The 26,666-nt window shown below is 35.2% G+C and overlaps 1 protein-coding gene across 1 annotated transcript in view; it reads right to left on the bottom strand.

The window, feature by feature from the left end:
- lrrk1 (leucine-rich repeat kinase 1) overlaps positions 1–26,666 on the bottom strand; it is an 85,432-nt gene that overhangs the window by 50,657 nt on the left and 8,109 nt on the right. The window contains exons 3-15 of the mRNA XM_084404699.1: positions 26,273–26,439; positions 18,466–18,637; positions 17,199–17,378; positions 15,538–15,686; positions 14,062–14,288; positions 11,933–12,060; positions 10,994–11,157; positions 9,141–9,278; positions 7,300–7,412; positions 6,733–6,803; positions 5,436–5,565; positions 4,739–4,851; positions 1,057–1,274 (exon numbers count right to left, since the gene is read on the bottom strand). Coding sequence (XP_084260825.1) covers positions 1,057–1,274; positions 4,739–4,851; positions 5,436–5,565; positions 6,733–6,803; positions 7,300–7,412; positions 9,141–9,278; positions 10,994–11,157; positions 11,933–12,060; positions 14,062–14,288; positions 15,538–15,686; positions 17,199–17,378; positions 18,466–18,637; positions 26,273–26,439 — 1,970 coding nt within the window. The remainder of the gene's footprint in view (positions 1–1,056; positions 1,275–4,738; positions 4,852–5,435; positions 5,566–6,732; positions 6,804–7,299; positions 7,413–9,140; positions 9,279–10,993; positions 11,158–11,932; positions 12,061–14,061; positions 14,289–15,537; positions 15,687–17,198; positions 17,379–18,465; positions 18,638–26,272; positions 26,440–26,666) is intronic.

The raw sequence follows: 26,666 nt of genomic DNA, 5'->3' as shown, positions 1-26,666 counted from the left end.
AGAATATTTTTCTATTTTCCTAGCAAATGTGGAGTGTTTATTAATAGGCTAAATCAGGTTATTTCCCGGTATAGTGAGGTAAAAATATATCCTAATCATTCTTGTATATCTGACTCAGCTGAGTATTTCAACATGACAGCGTGAAATTTACGGACACATAGGCTACTCTCTTGCGGTAATGCAGCATTTTGACTGTAGCCTATTTCTGCACGAGATGAGAACACGTTTTTATAATTCCTTGGATCACGAAAGAGTTGGAGTTTGCGATATATGTGCTCCTACCAGTGCTCTCTCTGTCTAGATGCACTTAAATACACAGTAAGGACGCTTTCCAGTCATATAGCCCATCACATATGTGCACTTCAATAAGCTCAAAGAACGCGGGTTAATGTGTTTTGCATGCAAAAATCTAGCTGAGTCGACCGGATTATACTTAAACTTATGACTTGACTCTGATAAAGGAAAACGGGTTAATGCGTTTACATGACCACATGCAGTGTCAGTTTATTCAGCATAATCGGGTTAAGAACATGCATGTAAACGCGCACACTTATTCCCTGAAAGTGAAACCAGAAATGTACTTTCGGCATCTGTCGCTGCATTAACGGCACATTCTCTCAGAGACGGATATATAACAGTTTAGCAACTGTCTTAATTTACTGGCTTAAGATTACTCTTGTGGACCTACATTAATGACAGTGAAAAAATTTGAAGAATATTTCTTGTTAAACAAGTTGTTTTTTAAGCGTTTGAAGCTGCTTTTGATTTTCACAGATGGCAGATTTGTGCTGTGTTCGTGAACTAAAGACTGTTATTAGGCCTATATAATTTTGCTGATATTACTATATTATTATACATTTTTTGTAAATGTATTGTTTTTAGTGTTATTAGTGTGATTAAATGTTTTGTTAATGTGGTATGGAAACAAAATGCTGACAAACACGATGCCGTTTTCATCTTGGCTCAAACGACAACTGTAGGCCTATAAGAATGATGCGTCTCTTATAACAAGCACTCTTGACAATTGTGTGTGAGTGTGTGTGTGTGCACCCTTACAGAAGATTTGACTACTCCTACGGGTCGCTCCAGATCCCAGCTGGACGTGTGGATGCTGCAGTCAGTGTTGACGAAGGGGGAAGGTTTGCCAGTCTGCAGTCCCTCCAGCAGAGCACTCTTACCCTGCCGGGGAGGACCGACCACCATCAGCTTCAGCAGTCTACAGGGCTCTGCTCCTCGCAGCTCCGCACGCAGGTACGCTAGAACCGCTGCAGGACCTATGACCAGGACAGAGACAGAGAGAGATCTGCCTCAGCTCAGTGTCTCCATCACTACACTACTGAGATATTCAATCTTTTCCCATCTTTAATTCAATGGTTTCATTCTTAAATAACAAACTTCTTTGGTAAAATTTTATAATAAGGTTCCATTTATTCACATTAGCTACGATGAAAAATACTTCTAAATCATTTAATAATCTTAGTTCATGTTCATTTTGACATTTACTAATACATTGCTAAAATCAAAAAATGAATCTTAATATTATTTAATGGACCTGTGCTGAAATGAACTAACAATGAACAGTTGCATTATATTAAATAACATTAACATAAAAAAAAAAATATTGCTCATTGTTTACAAATGGGACATTCTTTTTCATTTGAATTGATCTCCATTTGAATTATTTCTTAATTCTTTTTTTTATTTGTTGATTGTCACTTTCTTAATTTACTCATCACTTTGTTATTTAAATTTTTTATTATAATACTTTAAAATATTAAAATAAAGTGTCTGTTAGTAGATGCATTTATCCAAGTGATAACTGCAATAGAATAACTTTATATTACTTTTATATGTACATCATTCAAACATGAGATTAAAGATTCTGAAACCTAAAAGTAGATTAAATTAAATTAAAAATGGACTATTCAATGCAATTTTTGTGCGCTATGAATGTTATCCTTATTATAGTGTTGAATCATCATGCTAATGCCAATGTTTATTGAAATCAATTGTGTTGTCTCAACATTACAGTTATAGCACATCCACATGAGTGACATGTCAAGCTCCAGGGCATCTTCAGTTGAACCACACTGACCCATGCTTCCACCCATGGCACGATTTTCACTTCAAGATTATCAGATTTACGCTGCTGATGTGTTCATGTGTGCAATGTTTGTTAGGGACACTACTTCCTCTCAAATCTCTTGAGTCTGTTGTTATGACAGCACAACGCACTAAATATTGCAACAAATGCTTCAGCTCGATGATGAATCGACAGCTGGCTGAACAACTCACAGCTGGAGTCACCAATGAAACATTAATCAGACAAATCCTAGATTATACAGTTTTCAAAGGCTGAACTGGAATATCATTTTCTCAAATGCAAAAAAGTAATGTTCAACATGACAACATTTAGCTTCTTACAGAATAAGGTACTTCACCTAATTAGTTTCAGAGATGCATTCACATTACACTAATGCATTTGGCAGATGCTTGTATCAAAAGCACTTTCATTGCATTCAAGATATACATTGAGTTGAATGTTGCTATGGTAGCACAAAGTGCAGAAGATGAATAAAGTCATTATTTCCTTATCCATTCATAGCATCCATTTAGCAGCAGTGTTTAGTTTGATTTACTCTAATGAGCCAAAACATTATGACCAGTCACAGGTGAAGCGAATATCGTTGATCATCTCCTAACAAGGCCACATATTGACGTCTGGTAGATGTTAAGCAAACAATCTGTTCTCATAATCAACTTGTTGGATGCAGGTGAAATAGGCAGGAATAAAGATCTGAGCGACTTTGACAATTGAGCATCAGTGGGATGTGCTGGACCAAAAAAGTTTGATCCACAACAGCTCCACCTCGTAAACTACAGGACTTGAAGGTTCTGCCTCTAACGTGCCAGATACCACAGGACACCTTCAGGGGTCTTTTAGGGTTCATGCCTCAGCGGGCATGCGAAGGACCAACAGCATATTAGGCAGGTGGTCATAATGTTTTGGCTTAATGTATATTATCATAGTTTTTATTAATATTTTAATTTAGCTCTTTTTATATTTTCTTATAAAAAATATATTTTCTTATTATCTTTTTATATCTTTGAATTTTTTGCCATTTTGTTATGTTTATATATATATATAATTATTATTATTATTATTATTATTTTAGGTTAAATTGATTTAGTTACGTTTCAGTTATTATTTATTTTTAGTTCTAGGGCTGGGTATCGAGTTCGATACTTTTTAGGCACCGACCGAATTGCCTCGATACCATCGAGTATCAAAAAAATGTCTTGTCGTTTGGTACGAAATTTCGATACCTGGGGGGTTAATCTGGTCAACGTCAGTGAAACACTAAGCATGCAGCATGTATGATGTGCCTAAATCAAGTGCTGGTGATTGGCTGTGGCGAGGCATCAAGGAAAAACAGTAGTTTACGTCGGCTTGAAGGCACCAGCGCAGCGCGCGATGCAATGAATAGCCCAGACAAGCACTGCGTGCGTCGCGAGTGCTGTGTAGTAAACACGCATCTGCGCCATTCACTGATGCAGAACCATAGCGCAGAACATGCAGGAATCATATTTAAATAGTCCCTTCGCATTTTAATATACTCACTTTGACAACATTTAATTTGAGAGAAACTATCGTCACATCACAGAAGGAGGTCTACACTGCAACCCGTCGAAAGAAACTGCCATAGAAATATATTACTCTTGAACAGTTTAATCTTAATGTAATACTACTGCTGCTACTACTACTACTACTAATTCAATGTCTTCCATGTTATAATTTGAACAGTAAACCTATGTTGTGTAGCACTTCTTTGCCAAAAAAAATATAGGACTTGTTTAATTTTCATTTTAATAAAAGATACATTTATTTTTTATGGCTTCATTTGATTAATAAAAAAGAATAATAAACAAAAAAAAAAACCATTAAGAATGTAATTTTGTTAAACTGTAAATAAATTGCTGTCAAATTGAACAAGTTTCATGATTTAAATTAATTACACATGCTTTTTGGTTAATACAATTTTATTTAACCATCCAGAAAAATTTCAACAGGGAAAAACCCCAAAATCAAGACGGAATTAACTCAAATTAAACTAGGTATCTTGTAAAGTGTGCTTATACTTAAGGTTGGCTGCATTAACAGTTTAGCTTTCTTGTTTTTTTCCCCCCTCTTCACATTAATGTTACAGCCTCTGCTATAACATTATCTGTTCATAAAATCGGTACCGAAAAAAGTATCATTCAGGAACCGGTATCAAAGTCATGGTATCGGTATCGATATCGAAAAAAATTAACGATACCCAGCCCTATTTAGTTCCTAATTTGTGTTTGTGCTTTAAGTTAAACTAAAATAAAATTTGAAATGTTGCCTTGGCAAATAACTGAAATAAGTAAGCAGCTGAAATTGTATTTGCAACTGATTGTATTTCAGCTTTATTTCAATTAGCAAACATGCTAATTTAATTAATTTAGTTAACGATAATAACTCTGCTAGCAGTTGTGTAAAGTCCTGCTATTCAATAAAAAAAAACTGCATTTGCTGAACCACCCTGAAAAATTGTTTATTTCGTCTGATCTGACCTCATGAACAACATTTACAATATTGATGTGTGATTTTATTGATGAATATTGTTGCATGTGTTACTTAAATGTAATCTCAGCAAGTTTCCCATTCAAATAGATATGAGCTGCAAGACTAGAAAAGTTGCCAGTGTCTTACCATCGTTCCTGACATCTGCAGGGATGTTTGTGATGTTCAAGTCTTCGATGTCCAGCTGCCAGAGGTTGGAGAGCTGCCCGAGCTCAATAGGAAGTTCCTGGATACCTGGATTACTACGGAGACAGGAAGGATTAAAATCAAGATATGGAAGTCTAAACAAAACATCATTACATCCTGTTAATTGCTGAAGAAGAAAGGAGAGAGGAATAAGTCTTTTTGGTACTGCACATTAGTTTGACTTGCAACTCTTAACTTTCACCCACACTGTGAAAACCCTGAATCCCCAACTGTGATTCTTGGGCTCCATTCCAAAAACTAGTGAAGTTCTTTGCTGTAAAGCTGAATAGGAGCCTCGTAAGTGACTGATTTGTCAGGCTCTACCATAGGGCTCTACACAGACAGCAACCAACAAATAGTGCTGCATCATACCAATGATTGATTTCAGCAGTTTTGCATTAACATGTTGCTAAGATTATGTTGCCAAAATTCCGTAATAAACATAAAACGAGTAAAATAATGAGTAAAAAAAGTACATTTTTAATTTAAATATAAACATTTTCTTAAATTCAATGACTCTACTTTTTAATACTTTATATTTATAATCATTATTTCTATCCGCCATTTTTACTGTATAATAAAGGGGAAGAAATGAAGATCTACCCTACTGCACATGTCCCATGATTTCCCTGTGACTCACTTGGAAAGATAGAGTTCAGAGAGGTTCTTGAGGGCACATACTGACGGCGGCACACACTCCAGCTGGTTGTCATTCAGGAAAAGAACTTCCAGAGAATCCCGCAAGATTGCAGGAAACTGAATGGGAGACACTGCCAAAAGAAAAGAGCCACAGAAGATGAGCACTTCACCATAACCACAATGTAGATTTAAAATCCCTGGAGACTAATGGATGATCACTGATGACTGTGGTAGTAACTCTAAAGCTAATATCTAATATTACTGACTAATAGGGCTGGGCGGTAAGTGGTTATGTGGGCCTACTATGAGACGGTAGAAACGTGTCCATATTCGCACAACCATTAGGACTGCTTTGCATTATTACCTTGCAAAAATACAAAATATATTTTGCTTTGCATTACCAACCAAAAAGGATAAAATAATGAAATAAGATGAAGTGTCTTTCATTCAACTTAATGCATTATCATAAACACGAACACGATTAGCCATTGCACATGATTGCGTAATATACACTTCTGTTCTCTTATGCTCACCAAGGCTGCATTTATTTAATCAAAAATATAATATAATAATAAACAATAATATTGTGAAATATGATTGCAATTTCAAATAACTGTTTTACAAATTTTATTTATTCCTGTCATGCAAAGCTGAATTTTCAGTGTCACATGATCCTTCAGAATTCATTCTAATACGCTGAATTTCTGCTCAAGAAATGTTTCTTAATAGTATTAAGTATTGAAAACATTTGTGCTGCTTAATATGTTTGTGGAAGCTGTTATACATATTTTTTAGGATGCTTTGATGAATAGAAAGTTCAAAAGAACAGCATTTATTTAAAATAGAAATCTTTAGTTTTATTATAAATATAGTTACTGTCATTTTTGATCAATTTAATCCATCCTTACTTAAAAAATAATTGGCAGTACAAACAACTATATTGTGATACGTTTTTATTAAATAATATAAGATTTTGGTCATACCGCCGAGCTTTATTGCCTAAAAACACTTAAAATGAACTTAAAATATGAGTCCCCCTTTTGGACGAAAAAATTATTTTGGATCAGTTTGAAAGGGTTTTATTTTAGATTCTGATGCCATTACTAAAACAATCCACACACTTGTCACAGACTCAACAAAACATCATTACCATGGTGATATTACTCTAGATCTACTGCCTGGGCAGTTTCTCTGTGGTAAGTTTGGTAAACTCCCTTCAGGGCTGGTTATGCCATAATTACAGTGTGAAACTGTAACGTGCCATGGCAACGTAACCACAGTGTTTGAATGTACTGTACCTGGCTCTTGGTCCCGTCTGTGCCACGTAGTGAAGAAGGCCAGTTTCCTGGTTTTGGTCGGCTCTCCTGTCCTAAAATAACATTCAGAGCACTCGATTTCAGATATTCACAATATATATGTCTATATACAACCACAATGACTGCGAAGATGTATTAGTGATCTAGAAGGGCTAGAAGAGCATTTTGTTCTAGAAAATCATTTGTGCCAGATTATAAGGCAGCATCACATGTATCCTTTGTAGAGAAGGCAATCCCATAATGCATAATGTGCACTTAGCGAAAGAACATTGATTAAGATATACATATCATTTATTCAATAAAGAAAAGATATCTAGCAACAAAAACAGACTATTTTACCTATATGTTACTAATTTATGCTTATTACAGTTTCACAGCATTGTCCAAAAGAGATTATCATAGAAGGCATAATTATTAACAGCCTTCAGATTGATAATGTGCCAATGGATGCATTAAAATGCAGCCTATGTAGTCTCACTAGGTTCTGGAACAGAGCCTTTCTGTGTGTGTATATATTCATATATGTGTGTGTGCGTGAGTTTGACCTACTTCCCCAGTTGGTTTCTGGACAGGTCTAGTGTTCGGAGACAAGAGCATTTCCATTTGTTGGGAGTGGGCAGAGTGGAGATTTGGTTCCCACACAACTTCAGAGAGACAATGGCCTAAAACACACACACAGTTAATATTTGTGACGCATCATTGCTGGCCTGATCCATTAAGTAATGATGCAATAAAGTAATTTTGCAAGTGTGGGCTTACTAGCTAGCACATTTATCTGCTGTACATTTTTTTATAAAGAAGCTTAGAAAACTTGATGCCTACTACTCTCAAAAGACTACAAATAAAACTCAAATACCAAAATAAAATAAAATAAAATAAAATAAAATAAAATAAAATAAAATAAAATAAAATAAAATAAAATAAAATAAAATAAAATAAAATAAAATAAAATAAAGGAACAAAAAAAAATAAAAATAAATAAATAATCATTAATAAAAAAAAGATAAAAAAAGAATAAGAATAAGAATAAGAATAAAGGAAAAAAATCATTAATAAAAAAAAAAGATGAAATAAAAAGGAAAATTAAGAAAATAAAAACATCAACAAAAAACAAAACAAAAAAAAACATCAAAATAAGAATAAGAATAAAATAAATAATAAAATACAACAAAATAATAACATAATTCATAATAAAAAATAATAATTTTAAAATAAAAAGTAATAAAAAAAATAATAATAAATATACAAATTAACAGTAATCAAATCATAAAATGAAAAACAAATAAATATTAAACAAAAACAATAAAACAAAACAAAACAAAAGAGGAAAATGTGAATGGTGTTCTCCAAAGCAAAGCTTGCCATCTCAACACTAAAGAGTTGTGTGAGGTTGCCAGAGGATTGCTATGAAGTTGCTAGGGCATTCTGGGTGGCCTGTGCTCCAAGTCAAAAGAGCCCACACTCAAGTCTCTATGCAAGTCCATGTGATTTTTTTTTACAATTTTTTTTTTTTTTATCCATCAACAAGAGAGCAGAGTAACAGCACACCTCTCCTCAAGCTGCATGAGCAATAATAAAAGTGATGCTCACCTTATCCTAGACATAATATACACACTCAACAGTTTTTATTGTGTGTTAGTGTGAAGTGTGATATCCTAATACAACGTCAGTTTTGACTAGCACTTCACTGTTTAATCACTATCTTTGCTCCGAGACTACATAAATATTTGGTATTTAAAGAGCAGAGATTTTAAAGTCAAACTGTTCGAGCATTAAATTGATTTTTAAATCAAAAAACTTCCTTATACACTTTCTTAAGCTCTTTAGTTTGCAATCTCGATTTCTCACTCTGTCGTTGGCTTTGTGTTGACATCTTGCCAGTTAACTTGCGAAATTCAATAACTATAAAATCCCCATCTGAGCTGTTCTGCCGTACGTTTGTAAACACTTCATGACACACTTTGTGTCTTTAAAGCTTACTAGTGTAATTTTTTTTTTTATCCCTGCACTTTTTCTCTGATTCATTGGTATCTGTCACCATGAAGGAGATACAGAAGGAAAACCCACAATCTTTCAGTGCTACAAATGACCTTTAATGTGAGAACAGCGCCACCATGAGGTAGAAAGAAGACAAAAGAAACGGGTGGGCTGAGTGCTGTATAAAAGAAAAAAAAACTAATTTGTCTTATTACACTAATCAAGTTAATTAGAACAATGAGATTGCAAAGTACAACGTCAAGACAAATGCAGAAAAAATAAAAAATAAATTAAAGGTTAAAAATTCTCCTTAGTCAAACTATTATTTCTTTTTTTTTTTTTTTTGCTGTGGACATGTTTTCGTTCGATTCACACTAGCATGGTGGGTTCACAATAGTTGAGTTGCTCCTTACCTCCAGCTCAAATATGTAGGAGGGCAGCTCCTTCAGGACGTTCTCAGAGATGTCCACCTCCCTCAGATGAGTCTTCCAGAAGATGGAGATGGTGTCAGGAAGAACCTCGATCTGGTTGTTTGAAGCTTTGCAGACTTTCTGTGGGGTAAAATTGTCCCTGATTATCATAATACTCTAACAACACATACCATGGTATTTAATGAAGCACTATCTAAATATACCATGGTACATAACTATGGCATTCATCTTACCCAAAATGCAACATTGTATAATTTATGCAATACTGTTTTCTGAAATTGTAACTGGTAATTGCTGTTGTTCAATTTCATAAATACATTTATGTATTTAACTGCATTAAAATGCACATTTTCAGTTCCATATTTATTTTATTTGTAATATTTTGGTCCTCTAAAACAGAGGTCCCCAACCCCCGGGCCGCGGACCGGTACCGGTCCGTGGGACATTTGGTACCGGGCCTCACAGAAAGAATATATAACTTAACGTATTTTCCGGACTATAAATCGCTCCGGAGTATATGTCGCATCAGTAAAAAAATGCGTCATGAAGAAGAAAAAACATAATATAGCCTAAGTCGCACTGGACTATAAGTCGCATTAATTTAGAAATGTAGCCTATTTCACACAAAAAAAAATAATAATAAAAAAAAATTATAATAATAATTGTTCGGATGGGACAGTTCACCCTTACGGACGTGAGCGCTCTGAAAGCGGCACAAAAAGACTGCTTTAAAACTTTCACAGAGACCTCAGACAGAAAGCAAAAAGCCTGTCTTTAAATTTTATTTCGTTTTGTATTAATTGTATCTTAATTTTAATCAATGTTTCATCACCGAATTGCCTGGATTTAATAAGAAGTAAATATAATAGAAAATATTTAATCAGGACACGGAGGCGCGGGCGCGTGAACTGGAGCTGATCTCATAAATTAACCGAAATTCAGCGTATAAGGTAGCGTAGCCTATTTGCCTCACAGACCTGAGACATAGAAAGCTTGAAATGTCTCATTTTAAACAGAACAATTCAAAACAAAAGAAAACTGACTGTTCTCTGCTTATGTAATTCGTATGAAATGTGCATTTCTCTCTGGCGCGTTCACTAGGCATACTGCGAAGATCGAGTCAGCATTGTCAACTTCATCTTTGCACAGAAAACACTTGTTTATTATTTAACAATTAAAATGTCTCCTGCTATATTTTACATATTCGTAATCATTCATTTTGGTTCTTAAAATCGGTTCTTTGTGACAGCTTTTAGGTGCTTTATTGGCAGCGCCACCCTTACATCGCATCAGCACCGTAAACATGGAGATTTTTTTCTTTTGGGGGGCTTTTTGTTTGTGTTCAGGCTTTCTCAGTTGTCTTTAGGCGCGATATTACGAGTACCCTGCTAATAAAATTGCAAGTAAGCCTACACATTGGATTCACGTTTATTATTAGCCTATATTTAATTATTTTTTATATTTTGTTGTATTTATCCGCCGCACCTTAAAGGCCGGTCCGTGAAAATATTGTCTGATATTAAACCGGTCCGTGGCGCAAAAAAGGTTGGGGACCGCTGCTCTAAAATATATAAAATAAAATATAGAACAAAACAAAACAAAATAAAAACATCAAAAACCAATCAAATTATTCAAATAAATAATAATAAACTAAAAATAAACAAAACATCAATTTATTTAAATAATTATACAAATTTATTTAAATAATTAAATAAATAATAAAAATAAAAAGCAAAAACAATTTAAAAATATGTTGCTAAAACTGTAGATTCTCAAGCCCTGCAGACTGCACTAAACATGTGTGTGATCAGACTGTGTTTGCAGCGGTGACACACCAGAGGACAGGCCCAGGGATCCGGGAAGCTGGTGAGTTTGTTTCTGTTGACATTGAGACAGCTGAGGGCCTTCAGACAGTGCAGTATGGAGGAGGGAAGATCCGTCAGGCTGTTATCGGACACGTCCAGCTCCTGCAGCTTACGCAGGCCGATCCAGTTAGTGCCTGCAGCAGAAAAACAGCAGATCTGCCATGATAACCACTTTAAAACAGTGTAACACTGAACAACCATTCAGAGTAACTGTATACTTGCTGTATTCATTACATGAATTAAATAAATAAATGCGCAAATTCAAGGTTGAAAAAGGAACACAACGTATTAGATACTTAAGGAGTGCTTAAAAAAGTAGGTAGTAGGCAGAAAAAAAGAAGAAAAAAATTAATAATAATAATAATAATAATAATATTATTATTATTATATAAATATATATATATATATATATAATATATATATATATATATATATTTAAATAAATTATTTATTTATTTTTAGCATATTTATATTTCCCAAAAGTACTTCACGTTAACCACTCACATATTAACATGTTAGGGAAAAAAAACGATTTAAGCTAGTGCCATTCATTGGGAAGAAAGTTCCTTCCACATAAAAGACATTTTGGTTTTGAGGTTGGTATTAAATTGTAAAATAGATATACAGTTATACTATTATATAATACACTTAAGCCACATTTATATTAAATGACTTCAATCATTAATAGTCTGAAGGAAAAAAAAACATTTTCATTTGAAATACACACCCAGTGCAGTGAACACTGATCAGTGACCCTAAACCGAACTGCTGAAACTGCTGTGGATGAGCGATAGAGTGTGCCACTGAGTGGTTGATGCCAACCTAAATAATGTTGTCTATTCTGCTTATGCAAAGATCTGTACGTGTCGGCATGTGAGACGCCAATAGGGAGTGTGTTTGTGTGTGTACCGTTAGGGATGTTGAAGAGGCTGGTGAGTTTGTTCTTTGCTGCAGAAATCAATTTCAACTGGCCGAGGTGAAGCAGACCGACAGGGAGACACTCCAACTCATTCTCACAGAAATTCACATGAGATAATCTACAAAGGAATGAGGAGTTATTAGCGAGAGAAAAAGACGATGGCCCTGACAGTATCTGCAGACGTTTTTTAACATTTCCTGTGCTGAATTTGGGTCAAAACATTTGGATTTAACATGATAAAATAGACCTGCTGATTACATTCAACTTGGTCCCACTTTAGCATGTGACCAAGAAGAATCACAACTGAGCTCTTTAATATCTCAATTGTTTCTCCTAGACAGCACTGAGACTGAATGGAGACTTTTGTTTACATGTCCTGCTTTTCAGATGTTTCTCCTGAGACAGATGTCATAAGACCAGCATATTGTTGACCAGCTTCACCAGCTTAGTTTTGCTAACTACACTGGTCCACCAACTAAACCAGCACTAGACCAGCATAAAACAAGCCTTATAATTCATGCTGGTCAAAGCTGGTCTTTTCATCAGGTATCCTCCAATCCTGCTCCTGGAAAGGCCACTGTCCTGCAAAGTTTACTTCCAACTAGGGGTGGAACGGTACATGTATTCGTATTGAACTGAAACGGTACAGGCGCATAAAATTACACGGAGAATACACGGTATAAAAATAAATAAAACTTGCGTGCAAATTAATTAATGTAATGCGGAACTACTGTCAAGATTGCAATGCTGGAATATGTTGTGTGTGTGTGTGAGTGTGTGTGTGTGTGTGTGAGTGTGAGTGTGAGAGAGAGAAGCGCGGGCGCGTGCGCGGTCGAAAAGTCGCAAAGTGTTTACTTATATTTGTGTGCGTGCGCGTGTGTGTGAGTGTGAGGCGCGGGTGCGATCGAACAGTGGAAACATAAAAACATACTCCGTTATTTTGTTTATATAGGACATTCAAACTGCAAAGTGTTTAAGTTACTGTTAATTAACATTTTAAGGAAAACAAATATATTAATCTGAAATGTAGCAAATTAATTACCAATTACCAAACATATCTCAAGGTCTTTTTGTCTTTTTATTCATTTAATTAATAAACTAATTATATAAAACTATTGTCAGTGCACTACAAATAAACTGGTTCTATGCCTTTACTTTATTAATAAAACTTATTTTAAAAATACAAGGCTTAAGTAATTTATTTTCCTTTGGTGGTACAGTCTGAGACATGCACAAGCCTTCTGCATTTTTGTTTTGCTTTTCCCTCCATTGTACCGAACTCGTACCGAACCGTGATGTCTGAACCGAGGTATGAACCGAACCGTGACTTCTGTGTACCGTTCCACCCCTACTTCCAACCCCAATGAAACACACCTGAACCAGCTAATCAAGGTCTTACTAAGTGTACTAAACTTCCAGACAGGTGTGTTGAGGCAAGTTGGAGCTAAACTCTGTTTGCTCACCGCTGTGGACACCACTGTTCTAGAGCTTCAGAAGAGATTTCAACAATGTCTCAAACAGATCTCAAATTTGGAGATATGAAACAGTGTTGTGTTAATTAAACTAAAACTATTAGACTATTACTAAAATAAAAATGATTACACAACTAGTAAAATAGTTTTTTATTTATTGAAATAAAATGAATATTAGATGAAAAACTTGAATAAACTTAAACAACATTTTTAAATATTGCCTGGGCAATTACCTGAAAAAAATTAAGCTGAAGTACTAAAACTGATTTTTTTGTTTTTATACAAAAAAAAAGAAAAAAGAAAACGAATAAAAATGACAAAAGCACATATCAAAATCATTAAAACTGAATTCAAAAGATTAATAATATGATATAAATAATCCTAAAACAACACTGATATGAACTTCAGATCAGAACTTTTTGGAGAAACATCTGAAATTGATAATTAAGAGGATGTGATGAATTTCCACAACAATCTAACCCTAACCCTGATTTTGATAAGGATATTTTTAGTTGTATTATAAAGAGTGCACTCAGAAAAGAAATTTTATCTAGTCAAAAATATTTCAAGCATGAGGATAACGATAAACTGAAACTTTTGCAGATCTAAAATGTGTTGATATTCCGGTGTGTGGAAGCGTTACGGACCTGCTGCAGATGATCTCCTGTGATGACGTTGGGGTGGGAAGCTCTCGGAGCTGATTGTGGGAGAGATTGATCGAACGCAGGTGTATCAAACCCCAGGGCACCACAGACGGCAACGAGCACAGACAGTTATGAGACAGATCCAGAACTGTGATCCGAGACGATACGTCCATGAACCAGTCCAGATTCAACCAGGGTAGCTTCAGTCCTGACCAATCAACATGGACAGCCTGTGGACAAGGAAAGCGAAACTCTGTGGGATTTTCCTGACACCGAGTTAAAGAAGTGATGATTAAAGAATCCTTGTGAAATCAAATTGGTATCGATCATAATACATTACTACTGTGAATGTTGACAGTACACAATTTTTATAAACACTAAATTGAGCAGTTTAGCAAGAATAAATAAATTATAATATTATATTATATTATAATAAACTATAGCATAATAAAATATTAAAAAATATATTAAAATAATTATATAATGTAATAATAAAATTAAACTAAATAAGAAAAATATTAAATAGAATAAAAATACAGAACAACACATACATACATAATAGTACAGAATAATACGTAATAATATGATTAAATATAATGCAATTTAATATAGCAATAAAATGAAAAAATAAAAAAGGTAATATTTTATTTCGATTAATCTACTAACTGTAAATAACTATGCAACTACATTTCAACTTCCTCTCATTAGAGTATTAGTAGACTGTCTGCTTAACACTATTTTGATGTTCCCCAGTCTACTAATACTCTAAGTTAGTTGTCATTAATTGACATGTAGTTGCAAATTAATGAGAGTTAGTTGACATGTAGTTATTATAATCAATTCAGAAACATTTTTAGTACCTGAAAAAAAGTAAAAATTATTTTCAGCAAACATTTGCTCATGAATATTACATTTATAATATTAAAAATATAGCCAAAAAATTATAAAAAACAGATTAAATGAACAATAGAATTGGATATCTAATGCTAAAAATCGATCTGTGTTTGGGTTAGATTGTTTGGGTTGGGTAAAATCATTAGAATTATGACTTCTAAACTCGTAAGCAGGAACTTTCCAGGAGGATGTGAAGTGTCCTGTGGCTAGACTTCATTTAAAACAACAATTTTACTTCTTGTATAATTATTGTACAACATGCACAAAATTAATAAGCTCAAATTAATTAAGAATCTAATTACATAAATTTCGTTCTGTTTTAAAAATCAATTATTTATACCACAGGAACTGCAAACTAGCTTTTGGAATATACAAAACGTTGGATATTATTTTGTATTTTGGTAGTGTTTAGGCACAGGTATCAAGTTTTGCCAGTGTGTGTGTGTTTGAAAAAGGAATACATTTACAAAGAGGAAGTAGTACTGACTGTAAAACTTCTGTTAAAAAAAAAGCTGCAGCATTGTTCATGAGTCCAGCGCTGATCTTAAAATACTTCGATCAGTCAAGAGTGTGAATCAGTCTCACCTGCAGCAGTCGCCCATCCGCAGGCGTGTCTTTGTCCTGCAGGAGGCGCTGTCTGAGCAGCTGCCCGCTGAAGTCTGCGTGATCCATCAGGGTGTACGAGGAGAAACCGGCTCCATTTTCTAGCAGAAAGCATGCAATCTCCTTATTTCCTGAGTGGAGAAAACAAACTTCGGTTAGACCAGGAAGAACTTTTGATTTGTTTCTCCACACCTCTGTGCTGAAAGAGGAAGTGTGAGCAGTGGAGGAAGTGCGTGTGTGCTGGATCAAAGTGGGAAACCTGAACACTGTCAAAATTCCCCTGCTTTCTCAGTGTGCAGTTCATGATGATAAAGTATTACTTGACTCTAGACAGATAGATAGATAGACATCAAAAATCAAATAAAAGCATAGGAATGACATCAAATCACAGACGTCACACATTAACCATCTGAGGTCGACATGCTGGATTTTTTTCACATAGCAGTAAAATAGACTTAAAATACTCATTTGGTTATTTATGGTCATACAGATAAAATAAATCTATTTGAAATGCAATTAGATGCCAATTAAACCTTTGTAATTTATATAGTACTAGTATAGCCTACCTGTTTTTGTTCGTCTAAAATGCGTTATTAAAGACTTTATTAACATATTCTATGCCTGCATTTTGTGCTTGTGAGAGCTTCAATTGGGCATCCATGTGGCGAAACAGCCTAAGCCTACTAATACAAGTGGGAAATACTTATTTACCTTTTGAATGCTGAGCATTATTAACTTTTGAATAAATAATGACGCGGGACAAAATGCCCGATTTCCCAACACGTTGAACTGAGCAATGCCGTTGTAGTATTTTAATAGGCTACTTTTAAACGCATATAGCTCAGTAATGTCAGTTTTTTTCTGAGAGGGGGCGGGATTTTTGTTGGGAAAGTCGGGGGAGAGACACACACTTCGATTAGACTGGATAAACACATGCAGCATCTTAATTGTTAAGAAAATGAAACGAAATAAATGAATAAATCAAGCCTTTATTACATAACACTAGGCTATATCATACAGCATTCAGAAAAAGAACAGTTTGCGCTCCTAAGGGCTTTCACACTTTTCCAATAGAGGGCCTTCTCTCAGTTGACCTGCTGATGAATTCTTCAAGCAGGGTCGAAACATAAACATTGCATTCATCAAAAATATGCATCTAGACAGCTGAAATGGAAAATGATGGGCCACCTCAAGAACTGCCTGCTCTTGCCGCTGCACCTCTGAGCGCACCACGTCAGGGCCTGAAACATTTCTCTGGATTAATGGATATTATAGGCCAGGGAGGCTGATGGGGGGCGTATGGGAGAGGGGGGCGGCCACACACCCCCGCACCCCTAGTTCCTACGTCTATGGCCCAATGACGCTACGATGAGCATTTACTACATTTTAAAAAATGCGGGTCAGGAAGCGGGTCGGGCACAATATTTTCTTTTCTTTTTTTTGCGGTCCGAGTTGCGGGCGGGTTAGTTGAAAATGTCGGTCGGGTGCGGGTTGTTTATACATTGACCCGCGCATCACTGGTTCTTTCCCTCACTAAATCCGTTTAGTACACAGTCTTTTTGTTCAAATACCGGTCGATTTATTTGCTTTAAATCAAAGTTTGTAATGTTGTGAAGTAATGGATGAGCAGAAGCCTACAGTACCTGCCTGCGCTGCAGCATACAGGGGCAAACCGGTGATGATGGCAAACTCTCCTGAATTTACTGCGCAGTCCTCGGCGTCAGCATTGTATGTATAAACCAGCAGCTTCACCACCTCTAAATGACCCTGCTGGCACGCCGTAGCCAACATCCAGTTCAGCAGATCCTTACGGACACACGGACCTAAAGAAAAAGAAAGTTGTTTCAGAAGTGGAGCAAATTATCATATTATGATATACAAAATGGCCAAAAAAAAAAAAGCTTTTGTTATTTGCAATAACACGTACCATCGAATCATATCTTTGTCGGGCGGAAACCTTGTATCTTCGTATTTCATTATTTTACATTTTTTTCATAAATCATTACTTTTGTTCAACCTTTACGTCGGTCTGTGGGTTTTGCAAATATTTGACCAATGAAAAGTATGCAAAGCACTTCAATTTTATAAACATGAGATTTTGTCCAAATGACAGAAAAAACTGAGCACCCAGATAGCTAAAATAAACTTTATAGCCTGTAAGTTGATGAAAACGTGATGCAGTGCACTTACTGCGGCCATTCTAATGTCTGACAAATCTCTGACCTTCACTGGTCAAAAACCTTGGAACTCCATTTGAGCTTGCTAAAATGTTAATAATATAATGACACATGCAAGTTTCTGACCATATATAAAGCCACAATATCAACTTTGACAACATATTGTTTAACTCTTCAAAAAAAAAAAGAAGTTTTTTTTCCCCATTTCCTCAAGTAGCAGTTTTGGACATACAAGGTTTGCGCCTGACAGTTACGATATAAAACAATAAAACCTGGTATGAGCATTAAAAAAGTAAACAGGGTCAATTTTGATTTCACGTTGACAAGTCAGCATGAAACGGAAGTTGCGATAGTCTTTTCTTCCATATTGTGATGTATATTCGAGTGAAACGGCTTTTCAAACAAGAAAAATTGGAGGGTGGGACTTGAGTTTGTCCATTGGAGAATTGATTAGATGGTTGGATTGTTGTGGTTTGCTATTGGTTGATCTCATGTGAGTGACAGGTTGTCCCGCTCTCGCACCAATAAACAAATCATCAGAGAAGAAAAGAGAAGTCGCTGCTAAAGGGAGGGGAAGTTATTTTGATTAAAGATTACGAGGGGACACAAATAAATAAAAAAATATGCACGATTTATAATTTATAATAAATACTGAAATATTCTATAAAAAATAAGAATTGACAAATTTCATTTCATGCTGACTTTAAGGAAGTTGGTTTTGGTTTCTGCTCACGTGGTATGGAGTCCAGCAGCTCTCGGACTAACACCTGATGTCCATGATGAGCCGCTAAGACGGCAGGGTTCTCTACGCTGGGCTCCTGTGGAACCCCAACCCGCGCGTCCTGCAGCAAAAACCGAACAGCGTCCACGTCACCGTTCTGAACCGCCAAACGCAGGAGCTCCAGCTACACACACAAACAATAAAATTCAGTTAAATCTGTTTTGTTGTTTTTAACTGACATTTTGCAAAAAAAACATTTCCATACCACTATACTTCAGCATCTGTACAATTTTTTTAAATAAATAAAATGAACTTAAATATTAACTCTGAAACTTGAAAATTAAGTTGCAAGTGTCTTCTTTTTAAAACATACTACAATTGTCCACATACTCCAAAAGGGTTTAGAAAAGATGACCATTATAGACCATATGAAACCACATACAGTATCTAGTTAGAGAAATCAGCACTAGGTGGCAGTAATTCACCTTCACAAATGACACATTACACCAAATGAATGGACAGTTTAGTTTGTAATTTTTGTTTTATTCTCTTATGTCTCTTATGCACAACAAGGTTGTATTTATTTAACTAGAAATACAGTGAAAACTGAAAAACATTCTTATTATTATCAATGTTGAAAAAAGTTATGCTGCATGCTTAATATTTTTGTGGAAACAGTGATTTACTTAGTGATTCTTAGATGAACAAAAGTTCAAAAGAACTGCATTAATTTGAAATATAATTTTTTTGTAACATTATAAATGTCTTTACGGTCTCTTTTGATCAACTTAATGTGTCCTTGCTGATTAAAAGTATTAATTTATCTCAAACCCCAGGGTACAGTATATTACAGAGCCCCTAAAGGGACGTGGTGGTGAAATTAATTTTTTTTCGTTTAGCTCAAGAATATTGATCCGGGACGTTCGAATAGCCCACGTGAATATTGCCAACTTCACTGAACTCCTTGAGTTAAGCACTGACCGCATTTCTTTATATTTGAGTCCAAGTTCGGACACTATGAAACGCTCCATTAACGTACAGCGCTCTGAAACACTGCCAGCGGGACATTAAACAGAAAGTGTCTGTCCAAGCTCAAAACAGGTTTTGCGTGGGGGAACGCAAATATCTTTGCGAGGGAACGCAAAAGTTTTGCATGGGAACGCAAATAACTTTGCGAGGGAACACAAAAGATTAAAAAAAATAATAATAATAAATCATCTCCCAACCAAATTTTTTTTCCAACACCACGTCCCTTTAGGGGCTCCGTAGTATATAGAGTATTTAACTAAAAATAAAAATCACAGACAAACTGTGGTGTAACATATTTGATAAATTAGATAAATTATTTGATAAATTAGATTTTAGATTAGTTTAATAGCTACATAACTGCAATAATTCATAATGCCCATCATGTACCTGGTGTTTAAAATACGATGGTCAGACCATCATTTTTGGCTTTGTTGAGAATGGAATACTAACACGATTCAGTTGTCACACTGGATACGGAAACTGAAGTAGAGTAGAGCACACTGAATAGTCTTTCATTTACAAAATGTGATTTAATTTTAGGCAAAACAGCTGTTGCAAAAAGTCACACTAGCTTAAATGCAAGTACACACTTCCTCATTCTGTTACTGGCTCACTGTGGCCTACAGACAATAAACTCATCCTTTTTTCCTCACTGATCTATTTCAGTCTCTGAATAAGTGCAATACAATTTCTACTACTATTTCTGCAGTATGCAAATTGTACGCAGAATACAATTTTTACGAAACACCTGGATGAGCTATTACTGCATATTCCCAGAAGATGCAGTATCCAGCAGCACAGAATGCTTTATACAATGTACACCGTTTCTGTAACGATGAGTTAGGCACGGACGAGGCGGAGAGAGAGAATCCACATGCAAGCACGACTTTAATAAAACAAACAGGTAATCCAGGGCAAACAACGGAACTCAGGACAGGAACAAGCAACAGCTACAACGACCGACAAACAACAACTGAAGCACAGAGGTTTAAATACACAGGCAAACAAGCTAAACAAGATAACAAGGGGGCGTGGTTAATCTGAAACACCCTGGGAGGCTAATAAACAAGAAAGCCTACAAAGGACTACAAACCATGGCACAGAACAGGAAATAACAAAAGTCCACACAAGACAAGGGGAACACAAGACAGGAATCATGACAGCTTCAAACCGGCTTCACAGGCAAATGTTGCAGAACAAATTTTTGAAATTCCATTGATCAGTTCTATTTAAAGCTTAATAAATATGAAAAAATATGCAAAAATATGCCAAAAATATATAAATTAAATAAAAAACATAACTTAACTAAATGACTTAAATATAATTTAAAAAATAAATAAAAAATAACTTGAACTTCCATTCTCTGTGTTACGAATGAACCACAAGTTATACCAATTGTGATTTATTTTTAATATCTAAGTCATTTGATAATGTTAGTTAAAAAGGTTTTACACAAAATTGGAGTAAAAATACAAAAAATGCTTCGTTATATGTGGGATACAAAGCGTTTTTATTTGCATTTTTTTTGTGTAAAACCTTTTTGTCATTTCTAAGTTGCTTTGGAAAAATGTGTCTGATAAATTAATAAATGTAAAGGTAAACATTTTTTTTTTATGTCACTTGCTGAATTTAATAACCAACGCGATGAAATCAAATGATAATGTTTAAAATACATTTCTTTTTTTATACTATTACACTAAACATACGAATCATTTCATTCTAAGCGTAGGTCAAGTGTTTTAGGGCAACACAGAAATATTGAAATATTACATATACACAGATTTCTCATCTCCAAGACCATTGAGCTCCATAACAAACTGATTGCGCAGGACTAATGTGATGAGCGTGGAGGCAGAAGCGGAGGATCAGATGTGTGTTTGTTAACTGATGGCTGGTTAGGAGCCATTACAGTCACACCATCAATCACTCGTGACCTCATTAGAGACCTGTAACAGCATTTACAGAGGAGAATCACTGCGCACTAACTGACCACAAGCTGTAATCTCATCTGTAATCACCTTACTGTGAACAAAGCCTTTTAAGAAACAAACACACCATATGATTTATGCTTTCTGCCTTTCTTTTTTAAATCACAGACCATAAAAGTACCATAAAAGTACCATAAAAATAATTCACCATTGTTTTGCAGTGTGTATTTTGAACTTAACACCTTCAACCTTTTTATTTTATTTTTTTATTCTCAGGTTAGGTAAAGTAGGTCGGGTCTGGCCTAAATTATAAGCATTTTAAAATACTTAGAATTTGGTCAGAACACTTCTCTGTGCAAGTCCTAAAACACTAAAAGTCAAAGCTTTAATTGGTAGGCAGTTTTTTTGTAATCAATTAAATGTATTTTAATAGGTAAATTTTCTTCTTATAATAGACAAACATGTAAAGGAAAATAAAACTTCCTAATTAAAGTATAAAATACAATAAATCACACTTTCAAGCAAAGGTGTAGTCAGATATGGGTTTCTTGTCCTCAGCTCTGGGATTCTAGGCATCGGGAGTACTGATGTATGGTCACACTTTAGAATAGGGTCCAATTCTCACTATTAACTAACTATTAACTACAAATCTTGCTTCAATAAACTCCTAATTACTGTCTATTAATAGTTAGTAATGTAGTTGTTAAATTTAGGTATTGGGTAGGATTAAAGGATGTAGAATCTGGTCATGCAGAATAACGCATTAATATGTGCCTTATAAGTACAATAAACAGCCAATATGCTAGTAATATGGTGTTAATAAGCAACTAGTCAATAGTGAGAATAGGACCCTAAACTAGAGTGTTACCTGATTTAACAGTATCTAAAGGGGCAACTAAGTCATCAGTTTTTTACACTCTTGTTGTTTACCACAGACATAAGTTCATCTTTCTTGATTGACGCATGCTGTAACTTTCCTAAGACCCAAGATCCTTCTAAAGGCCTCACAGGTGCAAGCTCTACACTTTCAAGTATTTAACAAAAATAAATACCAATATTGTAAGCAAAGCATTATATTCAACACATTGGCTAAATATGTGTAATGAAGCAGAGGGTAATTGCATTTCCTTGATATTGTACAAAACTATTCAAAAGTTTAGGGTCGGCAAGACTTTTTAAAATGTTTTTGACTGAAGTCTCTTATGCTCACGCAGGCTGCATTTATTAGATTAAAAAATACAGTAGAAAGTAATATTGTGAAATATTATTACCATTTCAAATTGTTTTCTATTGTAATATATTTATTCATGTGATGCAAAGCTGAACTTTCAGCATAATTACTCCAGTCTTCAGTGTCACATGATCCTTCAGAAATCATTTCTAATATGCTAAATTGCTGCTCAAGAAACATTTCTTATTATTATCATCAGTTGTGCTGCATAAAGTCCCCATGAACCGGAAGTTGCAACCGACTTTACTTCAGTGTTGTGAAGTATTTCAAAGTGAAACAGTATATTGAATAGAGGGCAGGGTTTTACTTCAGCGAACCTCCTCTGCATCCCTCGCTCATAAGTTAAGATAAAGGGGTGGCTGATTATGATTTCACTTTTCTAACTTTAGTTAGTGTGTAATGTTGCTGTCTGAGCATACACAACATCTGCAAAGCTACAATGCTCAAAGTTCAAAGCAAAGGAAGATATTTGCTTTTAAAGAAATCGTTTTTTAAGGACTACAACAAACGGCTGGTAGGGACTACACAACATTCCTCCCGGGTTAGTGACATCACAAATCCTAAAATTTACATAAACCCCGCCCCCATGAACATGCAGTCCATATTGAGAAGAGGAAGAGTTGTTGAGTAGAGCACATTTGTGAGTCTGCTCAAGCTGTCGCATCCGTCTTTTCACATGCAATACAGTACGTAACACAAATGCAATATCATGTCACTCCGTAGGCATCTTACAACAGTTTGCACACGAGCGATTTTATAGATTATCATGACAGAATATGCTAATCAAAGACTTGAACATAGTTAACAGCAGCTACATAAATTCATCAACTAACCATTCAGAAACGTCCTGTTTCATTCTACATGTCACTTCTTCTTGAGTCTCTCCATCAATGTCCGACTCCAGTTTAAACAAAAGGCAGAACAGTTTCTGACATTTCAGTGCATGTCTGTGTGAGGTAATCGAAGCTGCTGCTAACACACACGAGCTCTTGAAGCTCCGGCCTCTGTGCCGGGAGCAGCAACTCATTTGCATTTAAAGGGACACACACGAAACAGGTTTACTGACCCTCAAAAAAGCACAATTTTAACATGCTGTAAAAAATGATCTGTAGGGTATTTTGAGCTAAAACTTCACATTCACACTCTGGGGACATCAGAGACTTATTTTACAGCATGTTACAGCATTACAGCATTTTAAGGATATTCAACCCAAGCCGTCAAACTGACGTCATCAGAGAAGGAATAATAAAAGTATTTCTAAAAAAAAAAATCGTACTGACTTTTGAAAACAAATTGACTTTTTAGGACCATTTTAGTTTCATTAAGTATAGGAATATGGTGAATTAAGATAAATTAGTCTACATTTGACATTGAGATGTCTGTGGTACTGCAAATTTTTTGCAAATGTGTTCTGCTCGCTAAGAAGGTGGTTGTTCAGGTGTTCTCAATGATTGCTAGATAACTGCTAACCATAAAAAAAAAATTTGTTTTGTCAAACTAACATAATGGCTGCATTGGAAATAGCATATTCTGAACTCACGCCATTGGTTGAGCCAGAAGGTAACGTGTAAGGTGGTTTAAACAAACAGTTCATTGTCAGTGTTAACATATTTCAGGGAAATCAACATGCAAACGATTTACTTATTTCTGCATATAAAGCTATGACAGGAGGAAGTATTGTAACTTAGAAAATCAATACATTTCACCTCTACTTCTAATGCATGCCATGTCAAATCCAAATGACTTGAGCTTGTTTTTTTGCTGCTTTTCAAAACACTGTTTTAGTTTGATTGTTACACCCACACAGACAACTAGAGCAGATTTACAGGCCAAAATATGTTTTAACGTTAAAAACACATCAGTCTACCATCAGAAATACCTGCTTATCAGCAGCATCACAGACAGTAAACACTTGCAATTGTAGTGTTTTGAGTAGGAGGTCTATGGCACGTCGATATCATGTTTCTACTGTTTTGAAAGCACATAATTAATGTGTGCAGTGTATTTCACACATTGAACCTTGAGGGGAAAACCGAGAAGCAAGTGTGAAAAAAGCTGTGATGTTTAATATTTCTTAATAGTCTCTTTTCTTTTAGTAGGCTACTGTATCGTGCGTCTATGTAAGACGTATCAAGGGTTTCAATAGAAGCATGTTTTTAGTGCATGCAGATCAGGAAAGCCGACACAGTCTTATGCTAAGCCAAGCCGGATACTGGACCATTGCTCAAATTTAGGTTTATTCATTTGAAAAAAAACGCCCTAATCCTCAGTATTAAACTTTGGCGATAAACTCATCATGCATCATTTCTGCTCCAGACTGATACATAAAATCATGCAATTTACATTTATGCATTTGGCAGATGCTTTTATCCAAAGCAACTTACATTGCATTCAAGACAAGTTACACATTTTTTCAGTTCATAAACCCTTGATGACTTCTCGCTCTCTACCGTCTGAACTAAAGGAACTTAGTTACATTTTACTAAAGAAGAACGTGTTATATTTTTAAGCACTCAAATTATTATTATTTTTGCTGGTTTACAATAAAGCACCACACTGCCAACCACCCACAACAACCTAGCATAGCATCACAGTGGTGAGTTTTACTCACAACCCCAGTTTGCTGCACATCAATTTCCTTGTAATGAGTGAACTGTAAGTTGATTTTATTAGTGTTTTTTAAAAGACAATTTACTTACAATGTGTAACTAAAACGTTCAACTGTGCTACTGGTATTGTATTTCGATTTAGAACATTTTATATGAGCAGCAACTCTGTATATATAAATATTTTGAAATACAAAAAATATTTTGAATCGATTAAAAGAGTTTGGCATTAGCATGTTGCTTTTCAGTATTTAATGAATTATATGTTTGTTTGTTTGTTTGCCCGCTTCTTTGGCTATTTTCATGCCGAAAACCATATTTGAGTAATTAAAAACCATTTGGTAAAAACCATTTATGTAAAAAACACAGTTTTTACATAAACTAATAAATGTACTGCGATGCTTATTTCATAAATAAATGAAACAGGTAAGAAACAAATTTCTGCTCTCAAAAAAACCATGGCATAGTTTATTATTACTATTAGCAGTTTTATTTTATTTTGTTTAAATAATCATATTTTCACATGAATGCAAATCTACCCACTGTGAAATCAATTACATTAATTCAGTTAAAAAGCATGAACATGGTTAAATTATGGCTAGCTGTGGAACAAGCAATATTCAATTAGTTTAAACGTATGATATTTAAAAAAGATGGATTTATTGATGATGAACATATAAACCTGGTTATTTTGTATTTAAAACACATCCAGTTTATTAGTACCATTACAGAAATCGTACCCGTTTCTTAGCGGTTTCATTTGTGTATGACTGACAAATGCATTAAGTTTATTAGATGGTTTATGTTAAAACTGTGAAATCCAAATGTATGGACATTTTATTCAAATACACAAATCTTAAATGTAGCCCTATATATTTGAGTGTTTTGAGTGTAGCAGCTTACAAAGCACAACATATGCTGGTTCTTCAGCTGTTGAACTTCACAATACACCAGCTTCCCTTCAGTGTCTATGTAATTTTTCAGTAAAACATAAAAGCACTAAGTGAGAAAATGATCAAACTCACCCCATCCGGTCCCTCTCCGCTGTTATTCTCACAGGAAAGGCGGATTAGCTCGCGTGCCCTCTGGTCCTCTCCATCAGTATAGGCCTCTTGGATGTTCTTCAGAGTGGGCGACTGACTCAAGGAATGGTTGCCAACCGCTGACTGCTTGGCTCCCATCTCCGGAATGCCTGCGATTGGGTCATAGCCACCACAAAGAAACCATATACTCAGTAAAAGAGAAGGAATCTTAGCACACGCTCATGCTAAAGCAAAGATGACGCGATGGGAAACGAGCCCCAGATACAGGAGGAGAGGGAGCATCCGGGAATCAGGTCAGCCTCATAAAGAATTCACATGCCTTTCCCCCCAGACTGGTGAGGGTGTATTTGCGGAGCAGTGCTTTTCCACGTTCACC

The sequence above is a fragment of the Rutilus rutilus genome (genome assembly GCF_951802725.1).
Source record: "Rutilus rutilus genome assembly, chromosome: 3".
Taxonomy (NCBI): Eukaryota; Metazoa; Chordata; class Actinopteri; order Cypriniformes; family Leuciscidae; genus Rutilus; species Rutilus rutilus.
The sequence above is the reverse complement of the archived record's forward strand: the minus strand, read 5'-3'. Positions and strand labels throughout refer to the sequence as shown.